Source organism: Xyrauchen texanus, chromosome 19 (genome assembly GCF_025860055.1).
Source record: "Xyrauchen texanus isolate HMW12.3.18 chromosome 19, RBS_HiC_50CHRs, whole genome shotgun sequence".
Lineage (NCBI taxonomy): Eukaryota > Metazoa > Chordata > Actinopteri > Cypriniformes > Catostomidae > Xyrauchen > Xyrauchen texanus.
In genome coordinates this window covers 2302094-2324852 of record NC_068294.1, presented here as the reverse complement: position 1 = coordinate 2324852, position 22759 = coordinate 2302094, and the positions used below count along the sequence as shown (strand labels likewise).

The 22759-nt window shown below is 38.2% G+C and overlaps 1 protein-coding gene across 3 annotated transcripts in view; it reads right to left on the bottom strand.

Annotated features, from left to right (window-relative positions):
- Positions 1 to 1250: 1250 nt before the first annotated feature.
- The window catches only part of sybl1 (synaptobrevin-like 1), a 45219-nt gene continuing 23710 nt past the window's right edge, over positions 1251 to 22759 (bottom strand). For 2 of the 3 annotated variants that reach the window (XM_052149370.1, XM_052149368.1), the window contains exons 5-8: positions 4348 to 4438; positions 4015 to 4082; positions 3017 to 3109; positions 1251 to 2481 (exon numbers count right to left, since the gene is read on the bottom strand). In XM_052149370.1, coding sequence (XP_052005330.1) covers positions 2413 to 2481; positions 3017 to 3109; positions 4015 to 4082; positions 4348 to 4438 — 321 coding nt within the window. In that variant the 3' untranslated portion in view covers positions 1251 to 2412. The remainder of the gene's footprint in view (positions 2482 to 3016; positions 3110 to 4014; positions 4083 to 4347; positions 4439 to 22759) is intronic. The other variant, XM_052149369.1, reaches the window with a different exon arrangement.

The window sequence follows — 22759 nt, the reverse complement described above, 5'->3', positions numbered from 1 at the left end:
TCAGAAGGAAATTGGTACTTTAATTAATCAAAGTTCCATTCAACTGATCACAAAGTATAGTCAGGACATTACTGATGTAAAAAACAGCACCATCACAATTTGAAAAAAGTAATTTTTTATCAAATCTAGACAGCAGCATCACTCCAACACCTTATCCTTGAGTAATCGTGCTAAATTGATCATTTGGTACTAGAAAACACAGTTGAAAGATATTTGGTTTGTTAAATAAAGCTTAACATTATCTTTGTGGCCACAGTATGCAGTAGACTGGCATGTCTTAAGGTCAATATTAGGTCAAAAATGACAAAAAAGAAACAGCTTTCTCTAGAAACTCGTCAGTCAATCATTGTTTTGAGGAATGAAGGCTATAATGCTTGAAATTGCCAAAAAACTGAAGATTTCATGCAAAGGTGTACAATACAGTCTTCAAAGACAAAGGACAACTGACTCTAACAAGGACAGAAAGAGATGTGGAAGACCAGATGTACAACTAAACAAGAGGATAAGAACATCAGAGTCTCTAGTTTGAGAAATAGACACCTCACATGTCCTCAGCTGACAGCTTCATTGAATTCTACCTGCTCAACACCAGTTTAATGTACAACTTTGAAGAGAAGACTCAGTGGTGCAGGCCTTATGGGAAGAATTGCGAAGAAAAAGGAAACGTGAGGCATCTATTTCTCAAACTAGAGACTCTGATGTTCTTATCCTCTTGTTTAGTTGTACATCTGGTCTTCCACATCTCTTTCTGTTCTTGTTAGAGTCAGTTGTCCTTTGTCATTGAAGACTGTAGTGTACACCTGTGTATGAAATCTTCATTTTTTTGGCAATTTCAAGCATTGTATAGCCTTCATTCCTCAAAACAATGATTGACTGATGAGTTTCTAGAGAAAACAGTTTCTTTTTTGCCATTTCTGAGCTAATATTGATCTTAAAACATGCCAGTCTATTGCATACTGTGGCAACAAACACAAAGATAATGTTAAGCTTCATTTAACAAACCAAATATCTTTTCAGCTGTGTTTGATATAATGGCAAGTGATTTTGTAGTACCAAATGATCAATTTAGCATGATTACTCAAGGATAAGCTGTTTGAGTGATGGCTGCTGGAAATAGGGTCTGTCTAAATTTGATCAAAAATGAGTTTTTTCAAACAGTGATGGTGCTGTATTTTTTCATCAGTAATGTCCTGACTATACTTTGTGATCAGTTGAATGCCACTTTGGTGAATTAAAGTACCAATTTCCTTCTGAAACAGCAAAACCTGTACATTATTCCAAACTTTTGGCTGACAGTGTGTGTGTGTGTGTGTGTGTGTGTGTGTGTGTGTGTGTGTGTGTGTGTGTATTTATATATCACCATTACACTTTTCTGCTTTAAGACATGAAATAACATTGTTTCTCTCAATCTAACCAGACATCGGAAAACAATCATTTGTTCAATAGTTACAGGCATGTTTAGGAATAATTCACCAAAGGAGGAAAATTCTGTAATTTACCCACTCTCATGTCACTCCTGATTCATAACTTTCTTTCATGGAACACAAATTGACAACCTTAACAGAATATTCATGTTGTTCTTTTCCATACAATGAAAAGGAATGGAGATTTATACTGTCAAGCTCCAAAAAGCCCCATGAAAATTTAAAACAAGTAGTCCATACAGCTTGTTTGCTACAGTATATTCAAAGTCATACAAAAAATGTCATTTTTTCCCCTCACACAAAGTTAAAGTCGTTATTTACTGAACATCTTGTGCCATAGGCATCAAATCTTGTGTACACTTGTGTTCGATAAAAATAAATAGTGCCTTTGTATGCCTTGTGCCAGGTTTGTCACCATTTGACAGCCAAGTTTTCACGAGACGATTTTCAGTCAATAATGACTTTCAGTAAATTTGTGGCTGTTCCTACAACAAAGCTATTGTGTGGCTTCAGAAGACTTGGAATAAAACACAAAAGATGTATGGACTACTTTTATGGTGCTTTTTGTTTTATTTGGAGCATGTCGGTATAAATCACAACTCACTTTCATTGTATGTAAAATAGCAGCATGAACATTTCACTAAACATCATTTTATGGAATAATCTGTAAAAGTCATATGGTTTGGAAAGACATGAGGGTGAGTAAATGATGACAGAAATTTTGGGTGAACTTTTCCTTTGATATACAGTATACACATTATCTCCCCAAAGTATAACTGCATTACAAAATTTGGGAAACTAACCTGAAGAACCAAAACAATATGATTAACAAGAATATGTACAGACAATGTTGATTAGAACACTGAAGGATGCTGCTGTTTGAGGAGTTCAGAGTTTGTAAGATGCTGCAGTTGCTTTGGAAGGCCTGGAGGACAGAGTTCTAGTGGTGTTGAGAGTTTTTACAGGCTAAGGGTTAATCAAAGATCCTCTATTTCTTACGACAGCTGGGCCAGCTGAGTCCACCACAAGCAGCCGTCACAATAACGTACAACACAACCTGAGATGACAAGACAAACTTAAGTTATTTACTAGAACTGTAAATAAGTCTACATAGACTGTACAAGACTGTGTACACCCTGCCTCCTCACAGCCATCCAATGTTATTTTTACATCAGTACTAAACAATATATGGTCTTACGAATGTGGAGATCCCTTCTAATAAATGGGTTTGGCTACACCATACAATGACATTCTAGAGAACAGTGTGCTTTCATATTTTTGGCAACAGTTTGGGGAGGGCCTTTTGCTGTCCCAGCATAACAATACCCATGTGCACAAAGCAAGGTCCACTTGACTCGTCTGCATGAAGCCCAGACCTGGTCCCCCTTAAACACTATTGGAATAACTCAGAATGGCAACTACGAGCCAAGACTTTCACCAGATTTTTCATTTTTGGGTAAACTAATTCTGGAATAAAATAATGTTTTAATGAAAACATTTATTGCTAAAATATGGCATCAAAAAATGCTTGGGGCTAAATATGAGACAGGTGCAATGCATTACTGTGATTCCATTTGAATTTCAACACTTACCAGCACGACTATTATGACGATGGCGGTTAACTTCAGGTTCTTCATACACATGGCATGGGCCAAGTTACGGCTTGTTGTTTTAAAGGTGACAGACTGTACAAGATGAATATTCATTAGCATACAATTAAAGAAACAGCTTACCCTAAAGTGAAAATGATCATTATTTACTCACCCTCATCTCTTATCAAACACGTATGCTGTTATCTTCTGTGTGGAACACAAAAGGAGAATCTTCACACACCGCTTTTTCACACTACAGTTTATAGTTACTGCATCTATCAAGCTCCCAAAAGGACATTCAAATATCATAGAAGTATTATAAAAATAGTCACCAGAACTTGTGTGCCAAATTCCAAGTCTTCTGAAGTCATACAAAAGCTTTGTGAGGAACAGACCAAAATTGATTGAAAAATCTTGTCGTCCACTGAAGCTGAGATCTCATTCATGATCAGATTCACATTAAAAAACTGTATGTTCATGCTTCACACCAAGTTCAATATCCTTGACATCAAAGGCAATGGCTTTCGCATACGTCATAACCAAATGAAGGTGCGACACTCTGAAATGTCATTCTCCATCGCTCATATTCAAAGCTTTGGCAGAGGGAAAGATTTTCAGTGTACAGCAACTTACATTTCAGTCTGTTCCTCACACAAAGCTTTTGTATGACTTCAGTAGACTTGGGAAAATAGCCCATGGGTCATGTTGACTACTTTTTATGATCTTTATGGTACTTTTTGGTCCGTTTTGGAGCTTTATAGTTGAGGTCACTATGACTATGGTTGAGTCATGAGAAGATTCTTTAAAAAAAAAAAAATATATATATATATATATATATATATATATATATATATATATATATATATATATATATATATATTCCACAGAAGAAAAAGACTTGCAGGTTTGTAACAATATGAGGGTGAGTAAATAATGACAGAATTTTCATTAATGGGTGCACTGTTTAATGACAAATAACTGTTTCCAATCAAACTCACAGAATCCACCAAGTTGTCAGTTTTATCGATGAGTAATTCCAGCTTCTCTCCTCTCTGTGCAACGAGATCTATAGTAATAGAACACATATTTGCTCAAAATACATGTACATTTGGTCACTGAGCAGATACTTCAATACAAAGTGATTTACAAATAAGGAACCTAAGCAATGTGTCATACAAAAGCCAACAATATCTGCAGTATCAAACAACAGAGTTCAAAGAGTTGCTAGAGAAGTACAGAAAAGACACTGACAGTAATACAATAAAGCACATTTTTAGTCAAAAGAATCACTGTCATTTGCTAAAGTACAAATTAAGTTATTCCAGTCTCACCAATGTTCCGGACCATTATGCCTTTCAGGTCGTCCACCTGCATCTGCGTTTCTATCAGTCTGTCAGAGCCTCTCGGGTCTGAGTGATGTTTCTATCAGCACATGGAAAGCGTGACAAGACATAATCAATTGTTATGCTGTCTAATATTACTTTAAGAAACATGGAATGGCCAGGTGGTTACTACTCTAGGCCGTGGCATGGCATGACCATCAAGTAACAAGAATTATTTAAGATTTACTAGAGCTGCAACTAACGATTTGATAATCGATTAATTGCAACGATTAATTCATTACTTAGCTCTTAACTGACTACTCAGCTTGTGCCTTGAGCTAAAACGTTGTATTAAATGTGCTTACTAACAATGAAGCGTAAATGACCTTTATTGAACTACAGAAAAAAATAAATCACAGCAACAAAATCCTATTGTTATCAAGTGTTTTTGTCTTGTTTTCCACTTAAAACAAGATTAATTTACCTGAGAAGGAACGTATAAGATATTTAGACTTGCTTACAATGTCTTGAATATATATTATATTATATTATATATATATATATATATATACATATTATATATATATATATATATATATATATATATATATATATATATATATATATATATATATATATATATATTATTAGTGAGTTTTTCAGCTTGGTTATTACTGCCAGTGCAGTTTAAACAAAAGTTATATTCAAGATATTTTCTCTGAAAGCAAGTCTAAATATCGAATTTGTTTCTTCGCAGATAAATGTGTCATGTTTTAAGGATATTTAGATATTTTTAAATAATTAAATAGGCCTATTATGTTCAACATTCTCTAAAAATAAAAATGTATACAAGTGTATGTTGTTGTCAAAGATTTTTAGATATTTACAAAGGAAAACAAGCCAAAAACAATAAAAAATACCTTATCATAAATTTATTTTGTTGCAGTGTGTAATGGGTAATGATTCCCTGTATTGAATCAAGGTAAGAACATTGTTTTGAAAACAGATTGTTTATGTACTCAATAAAAAAAAAATAGTAATTTGTTCATTTTTAACCAAAATGTTTTTACATAGTACAGCTTTAATGAAATTGAGGAATGGAAAAAGCCTTTAAATGTTTTTTACTATTTTAAATCTTACTCTTTGAAATCTTAGACCACTGAAATGTCAAGGGACTGGCAAATACCATAAGATGCAGATCAAAAAACATATGTAAATGCAAATAATTATGTGATGTTTGACACCAATGCTTCTGTTGAAGCCTGCCTCAAACATACAACACCTGTGCATAATCCATGACGTGTGAAGCTTCAATCTATTGAATATTCGGTATATGCTTCAAAGAAGCATTAAGCACAGGTTTTATCCCAATAAGTAATGCAATTACCTGCTACTAAATGCTACTGCCCTGACAACAAGCCCATATATATTGAACAGAGCAAAATGACCAACTGCATGAGAAACTTAAAATAATAGGTTTAAAGCACTGGCTGAACTGATCTGCAGCACTGTATCAAAAGACAGTGATGCGCGAATGGTTCGCACAAGCAATGCTTGTCCTTGACGAGCGCAGTTTCATTGAACTTAATAAAGTTTAGCTTCCAATTTAGCGTCATACTTGTGATCTTGCTGCCTCTCATGTGCAGGCATTGTCATAGACACGAGAGGCAGTACAAAACAGCAGTAGAAAAGAAAACATGCCAACAACTGCTTGAAACATGTATGAAACCATGTATCTCTGAAAAAGGCGATTCATGTATTCCATGATAGATGTACACTACATTTTAAAAATGGGGTAACAATAAGCCATTTTGATTTCAGAAATCGATGCTTCTCTTCACCTCGGATGCAATACATTGAGCAAAAACACTACCTAACATTAGTAAATGTAAATTCTTATTACGGTTTAAAATAATTATATTTTTATTTATTTTAAATGAAATGTTTACCAGTGACGTCAAAGCCCCATTTTCAGCAGTCTTCCAAGAAAATAATGCGTCAAGTAATCCTTAAAAGCATAGTTCACCCAAAAATTATGATTCTCTCATCATTTATAAGATATTGTTTAAGTTTTAAGTTTACAACTCTAATATATAAAACAGGCCATGGAAATAAAATATTGTATCTTTTCTAAAACGATGTCTGCCCACCAATCTTGGTTACTGAGGATGAGTTATAATCATGGTTAAACTATTTCATATAGAAATTAAAGCCATTTATTTATCTATCATTTACAAGAAAGACAATATTAACAGTAACTCTGCTGAGAATTCCCACCTTTGGCAATACCTTGCTCTGCCACCTGTAGACAACCAGTATATAATCCCAACTGCTTCAGCTCCACCCACTGAATCTCCAGGTGCTACTGATCAGAGCAATGGCCTTGATGGACTTTTTAAGCACTACATTTGGTGTGCTTTGTGTATTGGAGCTCCTCTCATTTCTGTGGTTTTCCTTTTTGGAGGTGTTATGTTGATGAATTTACAACAACAAAAAGTTGTAAAAAAACTTCAAGGTCTTCATTATTACAGCTGTTGTAATTTTATGAATAGGGGTTGCTTCAGAGGAACGTGTTGCTGCACACATTATGGTAATCAAAAACTAATTACCAGACTTTGTTTTTGGCAATGGTCCAACACAGTGTAGCAAAACTGATTCAAATGGTTCTTCCATGACACAAGATGTGCTTTTGCCACTACCTGATCTGGTTTCCCTGAGCATTGACAAATATCACAAGTGCAACAAAATACTGAACCACATCAGACTTCAGGCCAAAAAAAGTGATTCAGAATGTAATGGTAGGTCTTGGGGACAGGGTTAGGTGATGCCATCTATTTTGTGAAGTGCACCAGTCCCTCCTGCTGCAAAGCACTGAGGAGGTCTTGGCTGATTTCTTTTGATTTTCCAAGTCAAGCAAAGAGGCACGGAGGCCTTAAAATATATCCACAGGTACACCTCCAATTCAGTACACCTCCTATCAGAAGCTGATTGCCTAAAGGCTTGACATAATTTTCTGGACTTTTCCAAGCTGCTTAAAGGCAGAGTTAACTTAGTGTATGTAAACTTCTGACCCACTGGAATTAAGATATAGTAAAATAAATGTGAAACCATCTGTAAACTCTTCTGTCTGTAACGACTTGCCAAAACTATATTTTGCTAATATTAAATCTGTGTAGTGGTTGAAGTGAGTTTTAATGACTTCAACCTAAGTGTTCGTAAACTTCTGACTTCAACTGTATTTATATTGCGATATTGTGATTCTGTAAGTATTACAATTTGATGTTTTGATACAAAACTACCTGCTTTAGCCAAAACAGCATTTAAATGTAACTAAAACTTGCTTATTAGGAGTCATATTTCAAATTTCAATACTCTGAATCCTGGCTGGCAAGTCTGGAAACAGTCCCACTAGTAAAATATTTACATGTTTATATAAAATAGCATGTCAACTAATGAAAACTAAATGACATACTCGTCCAAAATTGTATCCTCGGCTGGATCAAGTCAATCTTCAAAATACAAATGTTCATCGGAGTCCCGCTCTTCTTCTGAGGAAGATGTTAACTGTTCCTTACTATCCTGGAGTTTCCTCACCTGTGTATCGTTACAAACGCGCAGAAAAGTGAATTACTTTGTTTTTAAGGCACAGTCGGGGGCGTTTAACATTTGCCTTGATCGTCTCAGCACATTAGCGTATGAATGGCGCGCTCTGCTGGTGGGTTGGATCACATTATCTATAATTAGATGAATCAGTAAACACTGTACATTGCTTTGTTTCATACAGATTACATTGCAGGAGAATATTGGTTGTAAATTTGAATTGTTTTATTTAAAAGTAGAAATCTTAAGCTTTCTGTAGACATATGTTTCATGTTTGTGTGATAAGAATTCGTGGAGGTTCAGTTCATTTTAGTGACGTGTTTCAGAAATATGCTCGCGAACACGGAGACTGCTGAAAGCACACCCTTTTTATTTTACAAAAGCACAAGATTCTGATGTTATTGTGAGTGTACGCAAATAAAAGTAGACCCTTTATAGTCTCTAATGATGTCTTACACTTCTCTGTATGCCCAAAAATTATGGAGTATTTTAAATTGTTTCCGCTGTAATGACGAAAATATCCAGCAGGACGCGCCGGCGCGTCCGTCGACCCCAGAGGGTTAAAAGCTTAATGTTTTGCCATTTTGGGCTTGGCACATTTGTTGGGTCAGGAATGTACATGTACACACTAAAACATTTCGGGAGTGACAACCACATTTAAATGAGGGAGTGAATCCCCTAAATTTTCATTCCATGTGTGTACGGTACAGGACTGACTTGAGATGATTTGACAAGTGATAACCATAGTAACGCTGCAGCATCTCACATTTGAATGCCACTATCTTAACCTCTTTTGTGTTCGCTGTTTTTAAGCAAAAAGATTATCCACCACAGATATATTATCATCCGAAAATTTTTAGTTAGCAGCTGTCTACAGAATCTCAGCATTTTGTTTATGCGCACATCTAAAATGCTGTTGACTGTAATGTACCCCTGCAAACACTCTCTCTCTCTCTCTCTCTCTCTCTCTCTGCTATACCTCCCAAACCTGGCCACCCCCCGCATCAAGCTTTGGTGGGCTGTTCACAAAAATCCAACGCTTGGCGTGCTCTGGATGTCAATATAAAGCAGGATTTTCCAAAAATGTGATTCTCAAGCATGGATCCAATTGTTCATGTTCCAGCTTTATATCATGAAGATGTAAGTATTGCACTTTAGATTTTGTGAACGCCTTTCTGAATGTCTTTGATTGTATTCACGTAGACCAGAGCTATGTCCTTATTTTCATTTTTAATCCAAAAACACTTACCTGTCAGTTACCATTGTCTCTGATTGTATTCACACCGACCAAATACACACACGCACACAATAATGTAAAGATATTCTAAACCAATTATTCCAAAAAAAGTGGTATCAGTGAATCCCTAATCCTAATAATCAAGAGAAACTAAAGTTGTCTAAAACAGCAATGTTATGACCAGAAATCAATCGCAAAGCAAAGAGCTATTGATGCTACATCTTCCACTGGCTGCCTACAGAAGGATTGACTTAGGAACATCTGTTTGAAAAAGCTTGAAATAATTTGTTTGTGTGCTCTTTTCACTTTATTGGCAAGAAGTCTACAGCAGGGATTACTTACATGATGCACCGTTACGGTCCAGCTATGATAGACGTCCAGAAACGGAGCACAATTAATTTTTTAAACGATAGAATTATTGTGCAAACAGGTGTCTCTACATGTGCTGAAATTTCATTAGACATTTTGAGAGTTTGTTCATTTCTATTCTGCGATGGCCTTTGTGACTGCTTCATGTATTTTGAAATTGCATTATTACCGAACAGTGTTTTACCTGAACTGTCTGTGAGTAGTGACGATGTTTTCCACTGTTTTCATGCTGTGATGCTAAATGGATAAATTCTACAAGTGAAGACCACAATTATTAGATGAGACATTTTAGATTTAGAGATTTTATCAAATTTGAAATTAACTTTATTCTGATTTTCCTCTTTCCTACATTTTTCCTGCCTGCAATTAACTTCCTTTTGAGTGTCTTTGCAGAATGTGAAAGTCTTCACTTAAGTGGAAAAGGTGATTTGGAAAACAGTGTGAACATTAATTCAGTATCAAATTACATTTATTTGTACAGCTAGTGCTAATCATTCTGTTTTATTGTTGCTTTACAGAGAACATTGAACATTTGTGTACAATGTTTATAATGTATCTCTAAATAAATATGTTTATTTGTATTGCATGTAGTTCTTTTTGTACAGTACAGTTTATTGAGTGGCAGCTAAGGCATCCTTATTTCCTTCACGAGAACAATAAATTTAATCTATCAACAGGATCAGTTGTTCGGTCAACACTAAAACATTTCATGTAGGTAATAGAATTTAGATACAGAGATTATGTATGTAAACTAACAATTCTAAAGCTAGATTGAGCTTACTACAGTCATCTCCCACAAAATAATTGTATTTTATCTGAAAAACAGCAGCATAACAGTCTCATTGCCGGAGTCCTGTAATACACAAGCATCCTACGGTCTGGACCTCCCTTTTTTCTGCAGTAAGTACATAATCTCGGTAAAACAAAATCTTCAAGTTCTGATTAGACTAAATATATGCTTTAAAATAAACAATTATCTACAGTTCTCAAAGCATGTCCAACTTTACAGCTGTGAAGGCGCTAATAGGCTATTTGTTCATTATTTGTTATAGAATGTACAGGTTATAGAATGATACCTTTTATTTTTTTATTTATTTAGCTATTTTAAAAAAAAATGTCATGACTGTTGTCAGAAATAACCCATTATGTGAGACACAAAGCTTTCTTTACACAAGGGGGTGCTAGACAGCTCACAAAACTGAATCCTCCATTGATCATTGAGCAATCAAATCTCAGAATATTTTATATATCATGTACTTTTTACATTTTCAATTAAAAATGATAGTTGCAAAGATTCATACTTGTTAAATCCGCCACAGCAGTATCTATAAAATAAATGTTTTAAATCCTCAGGTAATAGAAATTCACCACAACAATCCTAGGTATTTATTCAGTACTGTGGCTAACTTGAAAAGGAACAAGCTTCGCCTGAACCAGATATTCCTTGGCAGCACAATATTAAATGACTTTATGAATTTCTTAATGATAAAACTGAACCATCAGAAACAAAATTGGAATTCTGCAACCATCTGCCACAGAACCTCAGAAGACAGTGGGCCTCATTCACTAATAATGGTTTGTACTTGTACGCACAAGAACATTTTTCAAAATGTCTGCCTGATTCACAACATGTTCGTACGCACGAACATTTGTTCTTATCCTTGTTCTTATGTTAATGAATCCGGACTAAATGAGGGAGCAAGTGTACAAAGTTAGTAATTTGCATAAAAGATGCACAAACCATCTCCTGTAGAGTTTCAAACGTGGTAGGAAAAATGCCACCGAAGCAAAAGGCCAAAAAACATAAGAATAACATGCACACCCTAAAACAGCACAGTACTACATTAGCAATGCTTCACATCTTCAGTTCAACCATCATCTACTGTAGGTACATGGTACATACTATAAAATCATTCTAAATTGTAGAGTAGGAGGATTTATCTGTGCCTCATCGTTCACCAATTCAGGCTGTGCATGTGGTCACTCGACGTGGAACGTTATCGTGGCGGTTCTCTGTTTACTAACTATAACCATGACTTGTATTACACATAGATAGGTCAGCCTGGTTTTCTCCAAAAGGTAATTTGTCTCCATTAACAATTCAGTAATTTCTTTACTGATAAACTTTAAATCATCAGAAATAAAATTGGAATTAAGCAACCATCTGCAATAGCATTTCAGAAGACAGTGTTTCATATTATTCCCCACGAGCAAATTTAAACCTTCACTGTCATGATGTCAGAAAGAAAGAGCTAACTAAACTTATCAAAATATAAAATATAGCTGCAAGCAGCGATGGCGGGCCCAAGCCGGTGGCACCGCCACCCCTGTGCATTTAGGGTCGCTGTGCACGATGGGCAATAACGTAACCTCGCTTTGACCGTCGAGAAGATGTGTGCTGTAGAGCTTGCATCAGTGAGGGCTCTGCAGAAGTGCGCATCGAGGGCACTTGTCAACCACAAAGTATGCGCGAGCACCCTTCTGATACCTAAAATGAAAAATGACACACCCTACGGTCTCATGGATTTAATGGGGACATGAAATAAGTACACAAGACTGAAAATTCATATGAAGTGTGCCATTTGGGACAGGGTCTATGACCGTGAACCACAATAGTCACATCAATGAGGTAATTCAAATGTAGAATAATTTTTAATGTCATAGGATGTCATAGGTCATTATTTTTTGCAGCACTTAAACGTGTTAATCCAGAAGGCCAGTATTTATCCGGAGGTCTCTGTACAGGTTTATTAATGTAATTATAATTTACGCACTGCTGAAGTTTCATCGAGATCAGTTAATGTACGCAGAAGTTATAAAACACTTCCTTGCTTTTATGCTCCCGATATGTGCTTTTTGGAGCTTCAAAGATTCATTTGCAATGTGTTCCACATTCAAACCAAAATATCTGACTTTCCGTTGGTCTGTTTGCTCACATGAGACATAAGAGGGTGATTTCAAAGCATTTTGAAAGTGACACACTTCCTTCTGCCAGTTGGTGGCGCTATAACTTTGACTCACAATAGTCACATCCATGTGATCGGCCTGTTCCAGCGAACACACTGCTGAAGTTTCATCGAGATCAGTTAATGTATGCAGAAGTTATAACACACTTCCTTGCTTTTATGCTCCCGATATGTGCTTTTTGGAGCTTCAAAGATTCATTTGCAATGTGTTCCACATTCAAACCAAAATATCTGACTTTCTGTTGGTCTGAGCTAATGACTGTAAATTGGAAAGTTGTCCGTCTCCCTCCCCCTCCCCTCCACACACACACACACACACACACACAAAGAATGGCAGAGGAAACTCTGTCTGTCAGAGAGAGACAGAGAGAGCAAAATTCCAAGAAATCCACATTCAAACCAAAATATCTGACTTTCTGTTGGTCGGAGCTAATGACTGTAAATTAGAAAGTTGTTCGGCTCGACGAGAACAATAGACGCGCCGAGTTTTGTAACTGTAGTTAGAACTAAGTTATACTTTATGTGTCCTTTTTTAGTCCTAAATCAATTTCCTCGCCACGGACAAACCGTTCGAAATATAAAAAATCCGTCCGGAATGTAGCATCCTCAATGTCTTGACTTCATGCCGACCGTTTCCAAACAACCCATAATAGCCAACTTCCTGTTGGGCTGGCGTAAAACTTAGAGCACGAAATTTGTTCGGCCCGATGAGATCTAGAAGTGTACCGAGTTTCATATTATTACATGCAAGCATGTTTGATATATGGACAAGTGTTCGAATCCCATTCCAGGGGGCGCTGTCGAGCCCCCCTGCCACGCCCGGGTACCATCTTCGGTCCGACGCTGATGGCCGCGGGTTCTGACCCGTGTGCAAAGTTTCAAGAGTTTGAGCACGTTAAGGGCCCCAAAACCTTGAAAAACAAAAATAAAAGCATTCTCACTCATCAGCCAAATCAGCACCCTCCCCACAGACACAGAGAGACGTAGGGTCAGTGAGAGAGGGAGAGAAAATTCTCCAAAACATCCACATTCAAACCAAAATATCTGACCTTCTGATGGTCTGAGCTAATGACTGTAAATTGGAAAGTTGTCCGGCTCGATGAGAACAATAAAATTTCTGAGTTTTGTGACTGTGGGTCAAAGTGTAAACCAACCCCCTCACTTTTTTCAAAAGGTGGCGCTACTGAGCCCCTGCACCACGCCCGTTTCTGAAACTTTGCACATGTGTACTGGCTAATAAATGTGATGTGTCTATCGATTTTCATGCAATTTCAAGTATGCTAAGAGTCTCAAAAGCATCAAAAAAGAATATTCAAGTTTGAAGCGTTGCCGCGGCAACAGGTATCGAAGATATCAATAATCCTTACACATGTCTACATCTGCCGTGTGTTTACATTATACACAAAGTTTTAAGTAAATCGGGTAAAAATAAGAGGGTGATTTCAAAGCATTTTGAAAGTGACACACTTCCTTCTGCCAGTTGGTGGCGCTATAACTTTGACTCACAATAGTCACATCCATGCGATCGGCCTCTTCCAGCGATCACACTGCTGCGGTTTCATCGAGATCAATTAATGTATGCAGAAGTTATAACACACTTCCTGTTTCACTTTTCGCGCCATAATTTCGATTCCTCGCCACGGCCAAACCGTTCGAGATATCAAAAATCCGCTGTCAATTTTTCATCCTCAATGTCTTGACTTCATGCTGACCGAGTTTCGTGGCGATTGGTGGAATTCTCTAGCAGGAGTATTTCAAATTCCATTGCATGCGTTTTCCAAAGAACCCTAAATAGACGATTTCCTGTTGGGCTGGGGTAAAAAGTACAAGTATGAAGGATATATGAAACGATGAGATCTATATGTGTACCAAGTTTCATATTATTACATGCAAGCGTGTTTGATTTATGGACCAAGTTTTCGGACCCTGTTCCAGGGGGCGCTGTCGAGCCCCCCTGCCACGCCCGGGTACCAGCTTCAGCCCAGCCCTAATGGCCGCGGGTTCTGACCCGTGTGCAAAGTTTCAAGAGTTTTTGAGCACGTTAATAGCCCCAAAAGTGCCCCAATATTCATAAGAATAATAATAATAATAAATTTAGCTGCAAGCAGCGATGGCGGGCCCAAGCCGGTGGCACCGCCACCCCCGTGCCTTTAGGGTCGCTGGTGGCACCGCCACCCCCGTGCCTTTAGGGTCGCTGTGCACGATGGGCAATAACGTAACCTCGCTTTGACTGTCGAGAAGATGTGTGCTGTACAGCTTGCACTGCAAAAGTGCGCATTGAGGGCACATATCGACCACAAAGTATGCGTCAGCACCCTTCCGATACCTAAAATGAAAAATGAGACACCCTACGGTCTCATGGAGTTAATGGACACATGAAATAAGTACACAAGACTGAAAATTCATATGAAGTGTGCCATTTGGGACAGGGCCTAGGACCGTGAACCACAATAGTCACATCTATGAGGTAATTCAAATGTAGAATAATTTTTAATGTCATAGGATGTCATAGGTCAATATCTTTTGCAGCACTTAAACGTGTTAATCCAGAAGGCCAGTATTTATACGGAGGTCTCTGTACAGGTTTATTAATGTAATTATAATTTACGCACTGCTGAAGTTTCATCGAGATCAGTTAATGTATGCAGAAGTTATAACACACTTCCTGTTTCTCTTTTCGCGCCATCATTTCGTTTCCTCGCCATGGCCAAACCGTTCGAGATATCAAAAATCCGCTAACTATTTTTCATCCTCAATGTCTTGACTTCATGCTGACCGAGATTCGTGGCGATTGGTGGAATTCTCTAGGAGGAGTATTTCACAATCCATTGCATGCGTTTTCCAAAAAACCCTAAATAGACGATTTCCAGTTGGCCTGAGGTAAAAAGTAAAAGTATGAAGGATATATGAAACGATGAGATCTATATGTGTACCGAGTTTCATATTATTACATGCAAGCGTGTTTGATTTATGGACCAAGTTTTCGGACCCTGTTTCAGGGGGCGCTGTCGAGCCCCCCTGCCACGCCCGGGTACCAGCTTCAGCCCGGCCCTAATGGCCGCGGGTTCTGAACAGTGTGCAAAGTTTCAAAAGTTTTTGAGCACGTTAAGAGCCCCAAAAGTGCCCCAATAGTCGTAAAAAAAAAAATAATAATAATAATAATAATAATAATAATAATCCTAACGAAAACAATAGGGTCCTACGCACTTTGTGCTTGGGCCCTAATAATCCTAATGAAAACAATAGGGCCTTGCCTTTTCAAGGCTTGGGCCCTAATAATAATTCTAACAAAAACAATAGGGCCTTGCCTTTTCAAGGCTTGGGCCCTAAATATAGCTGCAAGCAGCGATGGCGGGCCCAAGCCGGTGGCACCGCCACCCCCGTGCCTTTAGGGTTGCTGTGCACGATGGGCAATAACGTAACCTCGCTTTGACTGTCGATAAGAAGATGTGTGCTGTAGAGCTCCAACGAACATTCGCAACGACAGCTCTCGACCTAGTTAGAAGCATTTCTTGTTTGCATGACATGTGGACTTAATAAATCCTTATCTTGAGCCAAATAAACAAGCTGACACTCAGTACAACCTGTGTCTTTTGTTTAGAACACATACAAATGTTATACATGTTTTTTAGTTTGTCAAGAGATTTAAAGCACCGTTTTTGAAGACTGCGCATGTGCGAACGTGCTCTACTATGTAAGAACGAGCCGATTATTGAATCTGGAAATGGGTGGGGCCTGTAACGCCTTTAGGAACCAAATGTGCAACACTCATAAATACCGGTTGTAAATCACATTCCCTCACTCGTCTTTGAGATGGCTTCACGTGTTTGGATCGTCGGCAGTTCCATCATCCGCAGACTGCATACTCACTTCTGTGAGCAGCGGCTGGACGGAAACCTCGGTCTTCAGTGTGAGATCACCTGGGACGGCAGAGGAGGCAGACTCTGGGAGCAGCTGTTTCCAGCTCTGCGCTCTCTCAGGGCCAAAGCTACAGCTCCAGATATTCTCATTATAGAGTGCCGAAGTTATGACGTCACTTTGTAGGCCAAAACGCGGAAGTGAGTTAGCATTTTAGCACTTCCGGTTCCCTCGCCCTAAAGTCTATGTGTTTTTTGAATGGGTTTTTGCTAAATCACCTGAAATAAGGTCTGTGGTTAACAAAGCCTCTAAATATTTTCACGTTTTGATCTATGAAATAAAACACACCAGTTATAACCTGCTTGTGGTTTTTTAAACTTTGTGTCTTAAAAACGGTGATTGCTAACAAGTTGCTAAAAGGGACTACATCCTTTGGCGGGGACTTTAGACGTCATCATGACAAACAGGAAATCTCTCACTAGCCCGCGTTTCAGCCTCACGTTCTTAGAAGTTTACCTTTCAGTTAATATACATAACGTTATATATTTAGTCTTTTCAAATTGTTCTCTCCTCGATCTGTGGTTTTTCTATCGTCTAAGAAAAAGGACATAAGATTGGAAATTGATACGGCCATAGCTAACGTTAGTGCTTATGAGATGGTAAAATCGCGGGGTTTTTTCTGGCGAATTAGCAAATGGTATGCAAACATACAAATGGTATGCAAACACAATACAGTGAAAGATAATCTTTAAAGTTTATTTGGGGCACAATGATCAGGCATAATAATCTTAATCACAAAGAAAATAATATTAAGGTTTATATAAATTAACAAAATAATAAACGAATAAATAAAACATTAACAAAAGATTTTAAAAAAATCTCAAGAGAGGCACGCATAAACAAAATTAGTTTCTAACATTTTTGGAAAAAACGAATGGGCAATATTTCTCATGAAAAAGTGGATAAGTGTTCATACACAGCGCAGATCATAATGAGCGAGCGTGTTTTTTAAAAAAAGTTTGAGGAAGCTTGATGATGACGTTGATCCGCGACTATGATGTGCTGTAGTCCGTTTATAGCCTATCTGACGGCTTTATTTAGACAAAACGTGTAAGGGTCACAACTCTTTGTTGAACACAGATCTTATTTTTTGCGATTTTCCAAAAGTCTATGGGGAAAATGCAGAGCTTTTCGATCAAGGGAACCCATGCGCCGCTAACTTCAGAATTGTCCTACAAAGTGACGTCATAACTTCGGCACTCTATTCACCTGGGAGGGAACAGTTTGTGTCGGGTGGGCCACAACCGCCTCGATTTTCTTCGGGAAATAAAGAGTGACCTGACCGAAGTCTTACAAATGTTTCCCAGAACCAGGCTGGTGTTTTCTGGCATTTTACCCCATCTAAATTGGAGAGGACAGACTGGCAGGACTGGCTATGGCATTGAACGAAGCCGGCGGTGCATCAACGGCGCCATGTCTGGCTTCTTGGCAGAGAGGCAGATGCGCTGCATTCACCACAGAAACATCGGCTTGTTCCATCTGTGCAGAGACGGAGTCCACCTGAGACCAGAGGGAGCAACCTCCGAGAAGCTCTGCAGGTGGAACTCAGAAGATGAAGCAACAAATGTCCTTTTAAGGGCAGCAACAATGGCTCTTTTAAGAGCCACGTTCACTCATTCAAATAAAAAGCATTTTCCAAGTGTGTGAAATTCATTGTTCCTCACCTTACTTGATGTCAGGTTTCAGATGACTTGTTTTTAAATAAAAATGTCGATTCCTCTTATCCATTCCTTTGTAAGCATTTCAATATATCTTTCAAACAAGAATCGTGCGCTGTTTTCTGTGCTGACCACAATCCAAAACGTGCCATAAAGCAGCGGTTCTCAAACTTTTTTGTTTTGGTTTATTTATATAAAGACACAGAATATTACTTGCCTTACCTGATTAGAACAATGAAAAAAATAAAAAAAATAACTAGGGAATCACTAAAACGAGAGAATTATTCTTATTTGATGGTACTCTCAAAACATTCCACAACAAATCCTTGAAATTGAATGATATTCAGAACAGAACACGAATAAAAAAAAAACTCTCTCTTTAGAATCAAAATGTTTTTACATTTGTGATGTATTTGGATGCTAAACTATTCTTTATTATAGGCTTTGTACTTTACTCACGCTCCAATACCGACGTAGAAAATCATCCTCTTTACATGCGCAAAAATATGCTTGGAAACATCACATTGGAGCGGTGCTTACTGTGAATGATACGAATTGTACTACTGACTATTTAAACAGAGTAATTTTTATATGTTAGGTTTACTATTTTATTTTATTGCGGCTATAATGAACAGGTTGCGATGTCAAGATTGCAATGATGGAGTGTGTGTGTGTGTATTTGTAACCTTAAGTAATCATGGTTTATTTATTCATTTATTTATTCATTTGTTCATTTATTTATTATTTAACATGCATGTGTGCATTATTAAAAGTACCATTGCAGCAACGAGAATGGGTCTGAGCCAAATTATGTTAAAGATGTGTTCTGGTGACTGGCGTGTTTTTAAACCAATCAGATAAGAGTAAATCGAGAGTTAGAGATTAGCTCATCTGATTGGCTACATGACGAAGGTGGACCCGCCCTCCACTTCGTGCTCCCGTTGGAACGACGTCATTTCAACAACAAAAGGTAGATTTATCAGAAAATTAATCAGAAAGAAAATCAATCGCAAAGATCGCAAAACAATAATTATAAAAGTGGTTGTTTGCTGCCATTTTTTTTTGTTTTCTTAAAAATGTAAAACACAAGCATCGATGTTTTATCACAGGTTTACAATAAAAATAAGAGTGTGATTTCAAAGCATTTTGAAATTTGATCATCATTCTCGGAAGTTTTGATACGTTCGCATCAATCAGCCCATCCCTACTTTCTTTAGACATATGTTTCATGTGTTGGTTTTAATAAAGACTCGGAGTACTCATAAAACTCACAGAACGAAATATGCGTCACACTTTACTGCGTTCTCAACAACATGTACAAGTCTTCTTCATACGTTAAAACAACGAGAATACAGAAAATAAGCTTAGACCTCCACCTAGTGGTTATATTATAGAATTAAAGGAGAAATTACATATGAGACAGCTTTATAACTTAAATGGCTTTAACTAAAATAGACAAGTTTAATATAACTATTCTGATAAGTGTATATTTCCAACATCATGTTTGTGTTATCCGTTTCTGTAAGTTTTGTGATGTGTTTCAGAAAGATAATCGCTTAGACAGAGCGATATCACAGTTGATCACTGCAATAATTCATAATTCAATATATTGATACCCGATTTCTTTATCAACTGTTTGTTCAATTGAGACATAAGTGGTTGATTTCAAAGCATTTTGAAAGTGACACACTTCCTTCTGCCAGTTGGTGGCGCTATAACTTTGACTCACAGTAGTCACATCCATGCGACCGGCCTCTTCCCGCAAACACACTGCTGAAGTTTCATCGAGATCAGTTAATGTATGCAGAAGTTATAACACACTTCCTTTCTTTTATCCCTTTATGTGCTTTTTGGAGCTTCAAAGTTCATTTGCAATGTGTTCCACATTCAAACCAAAATATCTGACTTTCTGTTGGTCTGTTTGTTCACTTGAGACATAAGAGGGTGATTTCAAAGCCTTTTGAAAGTGACACACTTCCTTCTGCCAGTTGTTGGCGCTATAACTTTGACTCACAATAGTCACATCCATGCGATCGGCCTCTTCCAGTGAAGAAACTGCTGAAGTTTCATCGAGATCAGTTAATGGATGCAGAAGTTATAACACACTTCCTTGCTTTTATCCCTTTAGGTGCTTTTTGGAGCTTCAAAGTTCATTTGCAATGTGTTCCACATTCAGACCCTGTTTCAGGGGGCGCTGTCGAGCCCCCCTGCCACGCCCGGGTACCAGCTTCAGCCCGGCCCTAATGGCCGCGGGTTCTGACCAGTGTGCAAAGTTTCAAGAGTTTTTGAGCACGTTAAGAGCCCCAAAAGTGCCCCAATATTCGTAAGAAAAATAATAATAATAATAATAAATACAGCTGCAAGCAGCGATGGCGGGCCCAAGCCGGTGGCACCGCCACCCCCGTGCCTTTAGGGTCGCTGCTGGCACCGCCACCCCCGTGCCTTTAGGGTTGCTGTGCACGATGGGCAATAACGTAACCTCGCTTTGACCGTCGAGAAGACGCGCGCTGTAGAGCTCGCATCAGCGCGGGCTCTGCAAAAGTGCGCATCGAGGGCACACATCAACCACAAAGTATGCGCGAGCACCCTTCTGATACCTAAAATGAAAAATGAAACACCCTACGGTCTCATGGAGTTAATGGACACACGAAATAAGTACACAAGACTGAAAATTCATATGAAGTGTGCCATTTGGGACAGGGCCTATGACCGTGAACCACAATAGTCACATCTATGAGGTAATTCAAATGTAGAATCATTTTTTAGGTCATAGGATGTCATAGGTCAATATCTTTTGCAGCACTTAAACGTCTTAATCCAGAAGGCCAGTATTTATCTGGAGGTCTTTGTACATGTTTATTAATGTAATTATAATTTACGCACCGCTGAAGTTTCATCGAGATCAGTTATTGTACGCAGAAGTTATAACACACTTCCTTGCTTTTATGCTCCCTTTGTGTGCTTTTTGGAGCTTCAAAGTTCATTTGGAATAGGGCTGTCAAAATTGCTCAAAAATGACATTCGAATATTCCCTCTAAAAAAAACACATATATTCGAACTATTCGAATATCTGGTTGCGCATTTGGTCAATGACGCGCATTACGTCAATAACAGGACAAATTAATACAAAGAGACATAACTATTTGTATAGGTAGTTTATTTAAGTTTAAACATATTTGACAACGTATTACCTACACAAAAACAAGTAAATCAACTAATGGCCAAGACCTCACTCTCGCTCGCACGCGCAGGCACTCTTTCTCTCTCTCTCGCCCTCACGCTCTCTGCGCATAACAGTTTAAAAGAACAACAACAATAAACAAATGTTGAGTGCTGATCAAGAGTTTTGTGCAAGCAATATAAGGTCGCGACTCTTGTCCCAAATATAGCAGGCTTCATTCAGTGATTAAAACAAATTATTAACATTAATTGAAGTTTTACAGTATATAGAACCGACATTGAACGCTCCGAGCGAGCTGTGCTGTGGTAAACATGGAACTTTTCCTTGACATGAAGCGGTAAATAATCAAACCAGTGGAAGCCTGCAGTGCATGAAACTGCTGTATCTAACCTACCTTATTCATGCAACATCTATTCAGTCAGTACAGTAGCCTTACATTTTAGTCATGTTTCTGTTTAACGTTAAATAAAATGAGGCACACAATTCCGAAATGTGACAACAAAGACCCCTCAGGCAGCACGCCCACTCGCTAAAGCAGACAGCCGCACATCTGCTACCGCGGGCGCGTTTTTTCCACATTCGAATATTAATTTTCACCTTCGAATTTCTGTTTTTTAAAACTATTCGAATATATATTCGAATTTAGAATATTCGTTGACAGCCCTAATTTGGAATGTGTTCCACATCTGCGCCGACACTATGAAACCCGCCACAGAGACAAGTATGCGAGTTTACAAGGCCAAATCAGAGCAGACAAAGTGTCGAAGCTAAAAAGTGGACTATCTGCTCAGCAAAATACGTTTGTACAGCAAACCCAGTTGAACCAGTCATCCATTCGAGCTAGCTTTCAGGTAGCTAAACTGATTGCAACCTGCGGTAGGCCATTCAGTGATGGTGAGTTCGTAAAGAAATGTATGAATGCTGTTGCGGAGGAGGTGTGCCCCGATAAGAAAGACGTCTTAAATGCGGTGAGTCTGTCCGCAAGTACAATCACCAGACGAATTGAAGAAATGGGGTATGATGTATATGCCCAGCTGAAGGAAAAAGTGAAAGATTTAGATTTTTTTGCATTAGCACTGGATGAAAGTAATGACGTGCAGGACACGGCACAGCTGCTCATTTTTCTTCGCGGAGTTAGCTCAAACTTTGAAGTGTCCGAGGAGCTGGCAGCCCTAAAATGTCTCAAAGGTACTACGACAGGGGAGGATATTTTTGGTAAAGTGTGCCAAACGATAGAAGAGTTGGATCTAGACTGGTCTAAGCTGGCCAGCATAACGACTGACGGAGCTCCTAGTATGGTTGGCGTGTCAAGGGGACTGATAGGACGCATGAATAGAGAAATGGAGGAAAGAGGTCTCATGCCCCCTTTACAAGTACACTGCCTAATTCACCAGCAAGCACTGTGCTGCAAAGTTCTGAAGTGGGAATCGATTATGAAAGTGGTGGTGTCATGTATAAACTTCATCAGAGCAAACGGACTTAAACACAGGCA